This window comes from Chiloscyllium plagiosum, chromosome 24, assembly GCF_004010195.1.
Source record: "Chiloscyllium plagiosum isolate BGI_BamShark_2017 chromosome 24, ASM401019v2, whole genome shotgun sequence".
In the NCBI taxonomy this organism is placed as follows: Eukaryota; Metazoa; Chordata; class Chondrichthyes; order Orectolobiformes; family Hemiscylliidae; genus Chiloscyllium; species Chiloscyllium plagiosum.
The window spans coordinates 108,615-118,704 of record NC_057733.1 but is presented as its reverse complement, the minus strand read 5'-3'; the positions used below and the strand labels follow the sequence as shown (position 1 = coordinate 118,704).

General features: G+C 43.3%; 1 protein-coding gene across 8 annotated transcripts in view; it reads right to left on the bottom strand.

Moving 5' to 3' along the window:
- map7d3 (MAP7 domain containing 3) overlaps positions 1-10,090 on the bottom strand; it is a 92,316-nt gene that overhangs the window by 9,457 nt on the left and 72,769 nt on the right. For all 8 annotated transcript variants that reach the window (XM_043714257.1, XM_043714258.1, XM_043714263.1 and 5 more), the window contains 4 exons: positions 8,126-8,230; positions 4,977-5,030; positions 3,933-4,011; positions 1,121-1,277 (listed from right to left, as the gene is read on the bottom strand). In XM_043714257.1, the coding sequence (XP_043570192.1) occupies positions 1,121-1,277; positions 3,933-4,011; positions 4,977-5,030; positions 8,126-8,230 (395 nt within the window). The remainder of the gene's footprint in view (positions 1-1,120; positions 1,278-3,932; positions 4,012-4,976; positions 5,031-8,125; positions 8,231-10,090) is intronic.

Here is a 10,090-nt window from a genome sequence, read left to right as displayed (position 1 = left end):
GTGAGTTCATGGAATGCTCTGCCAGTGGCAGTGGTGGACTCTCCCTCATTATGGGCATTTAAGCGGGCATTGGATAGGCATATGGAGGATAGTGGGCTAGTGTAGGTTAGGTGGGCTTGGATCGGCGCAACATCGAGGGCCGAAGGGCCTGTACTGCGCTGTATTCTTCTATGTTCTATACTGCTGCCACAGTTCTGGTTAAAGCTCCCACTAGACCAGAGGTTCCCATTTTGTTCTGAGCACCGATTTAAACTATTTCATTCATTTGGTCTCTAAACTCATTCTTCCCATTACCACTTCCACTGGGATACTGTGAACCATACCTACATGGAAAAGCATGCACACTCACCCCACACACACACTCCCTCTCTCACACACACACACACACACACACACACACACACACACATATATCCATGGGGTGAACTTATATTTGCAGATACATTCTATTTTGTTCAAAAAGCGCACAATCTGTAGGCAGTCAACGTGACATTTTTAAATTCTTGTTTTGGAAATTACAGGCCTTCTCCAGATTGGGTCTAGACAGACTTTAACCTCATACCTTTAATGCATTGTTTGAGCTGAGACGTCTCTTTTTTTTTAATATATTGATAAATTATCTTGGGGCAATAAATTCTGGGATTTACATATTAATCAATTGAAACCTTCATCATGATTCTAGACGATTACAGACTCTAGAGCCATCTCGCTTTTGTCTAATACATCGCATCAGTTGTACAACACTTTGATCATGCTCCTTATAAGTTTCCTCGCTGAGCTGGAAGGTTCGCTTTCATGAAAGTGAACCTTCTTGGTCAGTGAGCAAACCTACATCCAGAACCTCAACCTTCTCAAAACTCATCATTCTCTTATAAATTCTGTGCCCTCTGTATCCGGCCCATTAGTTACCTGACCAAGGAGCAGTGCTCCGCAAGCTTGTATTTCAAATAAACCTGTTGGACTATAACCTGGTGTTGTGTGGCTACTGACATTGGAAAATTAAACTTGGCTCTCAAACATTCCCAAAGCATCTGTCCACTGTTTCCACAAAATCTTGATTAGGTTCCAGAATTTCCAGTTTATTCTGTGAAATGACACAGAAGACGAAAGACAAACCCACCTCACATCCACTGTCTGGTCTTTGTTCAAATGATCGCTGGTGATATTCATCGCATCAACACCATTCAGCTCTGCTATCTCATCGGAGACAGTTCCATCTGACAACTCGGCACTTTCTTGGCCAATACCTTGAAGCTCATCAATTCCATCAGTGCTATCTAATTATCAAATTATAAATGAGATATACAGCTTTTACTTCCAATTGAATATCTTAAAGAGCACATCTGATAGCAGTGCATCCTGCAGTATTTTCAATATATACATATGACAATAATAAGATAGAAAATAAAACAAACAAATGTGGCTGTGTACAAGTTGAAACATTTTCCAATTTATTTCAGAATTTTGAGGGAACCTAATGTTAATTCAAAGGAGCACAGATTTGGAGGGCGAATGGATGAAGAGTTGGGTTTTAGTCAGGACCATAATTGGGGCCAGCGACCATAATTCTATTAATTTTAAAATAGGGATGGAAGAGGATAGACCAGATCTTACAGTTGAAGGTCTAAATTGGAGGAAGGCCAATTTTGACGATATTGGGCCAGAACTTGCAAAGGTTGACTGGGGGCAGGTGTTCACAGTTAAAGGGACGGCTGGAAAATTGGAAGCCTTCAAAAATAAGATAACAGAGTCTAGAGATTGTATATTCATTCCCATTAGGGTGAAAGGCAAGGCTGGTGGGTGTACGGAATGCTGGATGAGTACAGAAATTGTGCGTTTGGTTAAGAAAATGAAGGAGCATATGTCAAGGATAGACAGCAGAAATCGAGTAAATCTTTAGAAAAATATAAAGGCAGTAGGAGTATACTTGAAAGGGAAATCAAGAGGGCAAAAAGGGGACATGAGATAGCTTTGGCAAATAGGGTTAAGGAGAATCCAAAGGGATTCTACAAATACATTAAGGACAAATGGTAACTAGGGAGAGAATAGGGTCCCTGAAAAGGTCAGCATGGCAGTTTGTGAGAGAGAGATACTAAACGAGTATTTTTGCGACAGTATTTATTGTGGAGAAGATATAGAATGTGGGGAAATAGATGGTGACATCTTGAAAAATGTCCAGATTACACAGGAGAAAGTGCTGGATGTCTTAAAATGCATAAAAGTGGATAAATCCGCAGGACGCGAGGTGTTATGTTGAACTGTGGGAAGCTAGGAAAGTAATTGCTGGGCCCCTTGCTGAGATATTTGTATCACTGATAGTCACAGGTGAGATGCCGGAAGACTGGAGGTTGGCAAACGTGGTGCCACTATTTAAGAAAGGGGTAAGAAAAATCCAGGTAACTATAGACCGGTGAGCCTGACATCGACAGTGAAGTTGTGGGAGGGAATCCTGAGAGACAGGATTGACATGTATTTGGAAAGGCAAGGACTGATTAGAGATAGTCAACATGGCTTTGTGCGTGGGAAATTATGTCTCACAAACTTGATTGAGTTTTTAAAATAAGTAACGAGGAGGCAGAGCAGTGGAACGTGATCTATATAGACTTCAGTAAGGTGTTCGACAAGGTTCCCCATGGTAGACTGGTTAGCAAGATTAGATCTCATGGAATACAGGGAGAACTCGCCACTTGGATACAGAACTGGCTCAAAAGGTAGAAGACAGAATGATGGTGGAGAGTTGTTTTTCAGACTGGAGGCCGGTGACCAGTGGTGTGTCACAAGGATCGGTGCTGAGTCAACTGCTTTTTGTCATTTATATGAGCAGAAGAGGTATAGTTAGTAAGTTTGCAGACAATACCAAAATTGGAGGTGTAGTTGACAGTGAATAAGGTTAGGGGAGAAAGTGAGGGCTGCAGATGCTGGAGATCAGAGCTGAAAATGTGTTGCTGGAAAAGCGCAGCAGGTCAGGCAGCATCCAGGGAACAGGAGAATCGACGTTTCGGGCATAAGCCCTTCTTCAGGAAGGGCTTATGCCTGAAACATCGATTCTCCTGTTCCCTGGATGCTGCGCTTTTCCAGTGAATAAGGTTACCTCAGATTACAATGGGATCTTGATCAGATGGGCCAATGGGGTGAGGAGTGGCAGATGAGTTTAATTTAGATAAATGTAAGGTGTTGTATTTAGGAAAGATAAATCAAAGCAAGACTTATACACTTAATTGTAAGGTCCTGGGGAATGTTGGTGAACAAAGAGACCTTGGAGTGCAGGTTCAAAGTAGAGTCTCAGATAGATAGGAGAGTAAAGGAGGTGTTTGGTATGCTTTCCTTTATTGGTCAGTGCATTGAGTACAGGGGTTGGGAGGTCATGTTGTAGCTGTACAGGATATTGGTCAGGCCACTGTTGGAATATTATGTGCAATTCTGGTCTCCCCCCCTACGGAAAGGGTATTGTGAAACTTGAAAGGATTCAGAAAACATTATAAAATCATGAGGGGCATGGATAGGATAAATAGACAAAGTCTCTTCCCTAGGGTGGGGGGAGTTCAGAACTACAGGACATAGGTTTAGGGTGAGAGGGGAAAGATTGACAAGGTACCTAAAAGGCAACTTTTTCACACAGAGGGTGGTGTGTGTATGGAATAAGCTGCCAGAGAAGTGGTGGAGGCTGGTACAGTTACAACACTTAAGAGGCATCTGGAAGGGTATATGAATAGGAAGGGTTTTGAGGGATATGGGCCGTGTGCTGTTGCTGTCAATTCATTAGATTTTCGTTTGTACAGAGACTAGGTTTTCTCTGAAATGGGAAGCTCTCCTTCTGAAGTTATAGAGAGGTGACTGACTATTCAGGAGTCAGCATTTGCAGATATGTTCAATACAGAGCCAGCATTTTAACAGTACTAACCCAATGGAAAAAGATGTGCTGAATCACTCACCTATTTCATCGGCATCCTCGTTCTTGTGTTCATCCTCACTGCTTTCCTCGGCGACAGCATTATCTGATCTTCCTTCCATCTGTGTAAACAGAGGAGGATCACCATTTCAGCATTCTTTAACAATATTTACGAATCCACATTTCACAAGACCATTCACTCCTTAAGCCCAATCCACAATTTAATTCTATCCTAGATGATCTGCATCTTATCTCTATTCTTGAACCTTCAATAGCCTGTAACAGTATCAGTTTTAAATTTTCAATTACTCATGCCCCTCACTGCAATTGCAGCTTTGGGAGGAAGAATCCTATATTTCCAATGGGAATAACCTCCAAAATAAAGGTTACAAATATACCCATCGTTAGATGACTACGCTGACTTTTTGCGACATTTCAGACAGGTATTAGACTCGGACCTGGGCTTTCCAATAACAGCTGATCCACTGGGATCTATTACAACCACAAGGGCAACGTGAGATTTAAAAATACTCATTCATGGCACACTGGCATCGCTGACTGCGTCCAGCATTTATTGCCCGTCCATAGTTGCCTTCTTGAATTGTTGCAGTCCATGTGCTATAGGTAAAGCCACAATGTCGTTACAGATGGAGTTTTAGGAATTTGACCCAGTTATAGTGAAGGAATGGCCAAGTATTTCCAAGTTGGGATGGTAAATGACTTGGAGAGGAACCTGTGATTGCTCCAATCTTATCCTAGCTTGCTGATTTGATCAGCATTAAGATTCTGTCACACCTGTGTGCCTCCCAGTAGCATTTACATTCTGACTGGTGATAACTTTCTGTTGTGCACAGGTTTTTTACATTTTCCTGCTTAGTGTGAACATACTTGTATCATCGAGCAGAGCTCCTGAATACAAGCCAGTGACCAAGGACTCTGCCACAGGGCAGAAAAAACCCAACAAGCAACAGTTGGACACTACCTTGAATTTCAGACGAACATTTAGAGCACAGCAGTTAATGTGAAAAATAAACAACCTTTGTGAAAAATGAAGCAAGACAGACAAAACAGTTGGGAAGTGTATTACCTTTGAGTCGTCTTGGCCTGGCCCCCTTACTCTCTTCATAACCTCTGCAATTCTCTGTTGATTACAGGAAAGTACTCACTAGTGAGAACATCAGGTATTTTACAAAACATTCAAACTCATTGTTATGGATCAGGGATAGAAGAATCCAACGGCTTTCAGACAGTAACACTGATATGTCAACTGGACATGATCCTGCTGATGGAAACCAAGTTATTTCTTTCTCATACCTAATTCAGTGATCCTAAAGAAACAATCACCTAAGATTTAAAAGGCATATCTCAGACACATGAGCAGGGAAGCCCAGAGTTAGCAAGTAAAAGGAAGTTATTTAATTGTTCGCATTGAACTCATCACTATACTTAAATGTCTTCAAACCAACAAGTCAGGATTCACCATAGAATTATGGAGCACAATGTCAGGCCATTCAGCCCATCAGGCTGACACTGTTAGAGCTATCCTATGTTTTGATAGAGCTAAGCTGTTGGTCCACTGAATGCATGATAGCCCAAATGTGGATTCAAAACTTCAATAGATCAGCCTTGATCTTACTGAAGGGTGGAGCAGGTTAGAGGTGTTGAATGGCCTACCCCTCTTTACTCATATTATAACAGCTCTATTCCAGGATGTATTAAAAGCTAAAACTTAGAATTTTGGCTTCAATTTAAAGGTAGAGATTCATAATTTTCAGTCTGAGATTTCCTGGCTATATACACTTCCACACAAATCTTGAACTTACAATCCAGCCGAGAAGCTTCTGGAAGCAAGAGTACCTTGATGTTGCTATGGCAATAATTGCTGAGGATGGAGCTAGGCTCAAAAACAACTGGTTGGTTTTGGTTTTAAAAAAGATTAGCAAGACAAAAGAAGTGTGAATTTGCAGACTTCCAAAACCTGGCCCACTGTATTTCACCAAATAACTTAGTTTAGTAAGCTTACAAAAAAAAATTCTAGAGAACTGGGTAGGGCCAGTTAACTCTGTACAGAGCAGATGCCGAGGGAATGTCTACATGAGTCTCAGTGTACCATAGTCAGCAATGCTTATATTGTGGCCAGAAGATCACGTGGTAGGGTCATACCTTAGACCTATGCTATGATCCTTACAGCCAGACTCAGAATAAAAACTAAATCTCTCGAGTATGAGCATGTTTAAAAAAACTTGTCAGAGTCAAACTCTCAGTTTGAAAAAAGGATTAAGCTTGGAAGGTTGAGCTTAAGGTACATATTTATATTGTTATTCGGTTTACTTGCTCCTCACTATCGCTTGCAATTTGTGTGTTGAAGTTTGCATCATACAGATGCTTCTACTGCTCGATTTTGATGCTGGAGTTCTGCCGCTTATTTTCTTCCCCTGTTCTTTCAGGGATTTTATTGCTGAAATTATTGTGGAGTACCATGTCAGATCTGCCCAAACTTCTCATACCTGGGATCTGGGATCGCAACACTAGCCTGCACCCAACACATCTCAAGGATCAGCCACTGTACCATTGCAGTTTATCTCCTGCCTGCCTTTGGTTCTGCTCCAAGCCATCTAAATGCTCTCTCTCAGCCCAATGAAATTAACCCTTTTCTAACTGCTAGCTTCTACTGTACATTGTTCCTAATGCTGCTCCATTACAAATATAAACCATCAAGACAATGATCACTTTTAGTAAAAAGGTGTGGTGCCAGAAAAGCACAGCCGGTCAGGCAGCACCCGAGGAGCAGAGGCAGACACTTCGAGCATAAGCACCTCATCAGGAATGTGGGGGGAAAGGGGCTGAGAGATAAATGGGACGGGGGTGTGGGGCAGCGGGGGAGGTAGCTAGGAATGCAATAGTCAGATGAAGTTGGGGGGCTAATGGTGATACGTCAGAGTGGAGTGGAGGGTTGTGCAGATATGTGGGAGGCAAGATAGACAAGTAGGACAGGACAAGAGGGTGGTGCAGAGTTGGATCTGGGATGGGGGGGGGATGACGAAACTGATGAAATCCACATTGGTTCAGTGTGGTTGGATGATCCCAAGGCGGAAGATGCGGCGTTCTTCCTCCAGGTGTCGGGTGGGTGGAATTTGGTGGTGGGGGCAGCCCAGGACTTGCATGCCCTTGGCAGCATGGCAAGGGGAGTTGAAGCGCTCGGCAGTGGGGTTGCTTAGTGAATGTCCCAGAGATCTTCTCTGAAATATTCTGCAAGTTGGCATCCTCTCTCACCACTGTAGAAGAGACCACATCGAGAGCAACAGACACCGCAGATGATGTGTGGAGGTGTAAATAAATCCCTCAGGTGTGGAAGGATGTTTTGGGTCCTTGGATGGAGGGGAGGGGGGAGGCGTGGGCTCTAGTTTTACATCTCTTGTGGTGGCAGGGGAAGGTGCCAGAAGTGAAGTGTGGGTTGGTGGGGAGCATGAACCTAACAAGGGAGTCGCGGAGGGAACGGCCTCTGCACAGCGCAGATAGGGATGGGGAGGGAAATATATCTCTGTTTCCTCATCTACCCACCCCCAACCTCATCCCAAATCCAACCTCCAACTAGGCACCGCCCTCTGGAACAGTCCTATCTGTCCATCTTCCTTCCCACCTACCCACCCCACTCTCCTCTCTGACCTATAACCTTCATCCCTACCTTTATCTATCTATCACATTCTCAACAACCTTCCCTGAAACCCCAACCCCCTCCCATTTATCTCTTAGCCCCCTCTTGGTGCCCCTTCCACATGATGAAGAGCTTATGCTTGAAACATTAATTCTTCCGCTCTTCAGATGCTGCCTGACTTGCTATGCTTTTCCCGCACCACACTTTTTGACTCTGATCAAGCATCTGCAGTCCTCACTTTCTCCTAAATGACAATTTTTAGCCAGGTGTTGCCCACAAACACAGGGAGACACAACAGGAGCTGCTTCAGAGACTCTACCTTAGTAATTTAGTTGAGAATCTGACTGGAATAATGATCAACCGAGGGCATAACACGACAGATAGAAACACGGCATGCTTTCCCAACACCCAGTGTCTTTGCCTTGTTCTTTCCTGATGCTTTACAATAACCTCCATTTCAAAACTCAAGCTACATCCTTTCCAATTGTCCTAGCATTATTCTACTCCTATTCCTTGGGCTGCTGGATTTCTTGTACAATAGCTCATGGCCCTTCAATTACCCACGTCAATTAAAAACACACCTGCTTCCTCTTCAGCCGTTCCTGCTCATTCTGCTGGGTGATCCGTTCTCGCTCCAGCCTCTGCCGATTAGCTTCTTCCAAAGCTTTTGCTTCTGCCTCTTCTCTCTGAAAGACAGACTCCTCGTTAGATTAGATTAGATTAGATTAGATTACATTACAGTGTGGAAACAGGCCCTTCGGGAAACCCACGCAGACACGGGGAGAATGTGCAAACTCCACACAGACAGTCGCCTGAGGCGGGAATTGAACCCGGATCTCCGGCGCTGTGAGGCAGCAGTGCTAACCACTGTGCCACCGTGCTGTCCACAGACAGAATACAGATCACCATCTGTCGACAGAATATAGATCACCTCTCAGCACAGCATCACACTGCTGCAATCTCTCAGCCATCTTCTCACCAACACAGATTTTTGTACCATTTAAATTTATGGGATCATCAAAAGATTTTAAAAAGTGGTCTTTAAACAAAACACTTGACAGGTTAAAATGACACTTGGTAAAATATACCTGTTCTGTGGATATGAATTCTCCATTGTAGATCCTTTGATTTACAATAGACCGCAAGTTGCGAACAACTTATTCCATAGCAATTATCCCAGACAGGACTGTTCTGACAAGCAGGGAATTTAGCTTAGCAATCAGTAATGATAATTTCAGGTTAATTAAAATCATTCAAACATACTGCTCAGTCATGGTTTGACATCAAAACAAACCATGAAGTACAGATTGCCCTAATTTCAATGTTTTAACCCAGGAAACATTCTCAACTAGTTAACAGGAGAGAACAAAGCACCATGTGCCAGGCCATTGTTGGCGTTCCATCACCACCACCTTCGTAGGAAATAGGTGAGAATTTCCTGAAATATATTGATCTCTTCATCTGTAAGATTGTGATTGTGCCCAAGTGAACCAATGTTGAGAAATTCTGCCTTAATCTCAAGCTATAGACTGATGCTTATTCTATTCACAGTCCAGGGTGCTGCAAGGAAAATCATTCATGTTGTGTTCTTGATACTGTGATGGTTTTTGTTCATTCATAGGACATAAGCGTTGCTGGCTAGGCCAGCATTTAATCCCTTTCCCTATTTGGCCTTGAGAAGGTGATGGAGAGCTGCTCTCTTAAACCGCTGTAGCCCATATGCAGTAGGTTGACCCATAATCCCTTTAGGAGGGAATTCCAGGACTTTGATCCAGCAACAGTGAAGGAATGGCTATATATTTCCAAGTAAGGATGATGAGTGGCTTGGAGGTGAACTTGTAGATAGTGGCATCCCCATATATCTGCTACCTTTGTCCTTCTAAATGGAAGTGGTTGTGCGTTTGGAAGGTGTTACTGAAGGAACTTTGGTGAATTTCTACAGCATATCTTGTAGATACACACGACTGCTCCTGAGCATTGGTGGTGGAGGAGTGGATATTTGTGGATGTGGTGCCAATCAAGTGGGCTTCTTTGTCCTGGATGGTGTCAAGCTTCTAGAGTGTTGCTGGAACTGCACCCATCCAAACAAGTGAGGAGTATGCCATCACACTCCTGACTTGTGTCTTGTAGGTGGTGGACAGGCTTTGGGGTGTCAGTTGTTGCAGTATTCCTAGCCTCTGACCTGCTCTTGTAGCAACTGTGTTTATGCAGCAATCCCAGTTGAGTTTGTGGTCAATGGTAACACCCTAGTGTGTTTGTAGTTGGGATTCAGAGATGGTAACATCATTGAATGTCATGGGACAGTTGTTAGATTATCTTTTACTGGTGATGGTCAGAGCCTGGCATTTGCATGACATAAATGTTACTTGCCACTTGTCAGCCCAAGCCTGGATCGTGTTGCATTCAACATCTCTTTCAAAGAGCTGGTGCAAGACAATGGGCTGAATGGTCACTTTCTGAACTGTAAGATTCCAGGAAACCCTTAAATTAGATTAGATTAGATTACTTACAGTGTGGAAACAGGCCCTTCGGCCCAACAAGTCCAC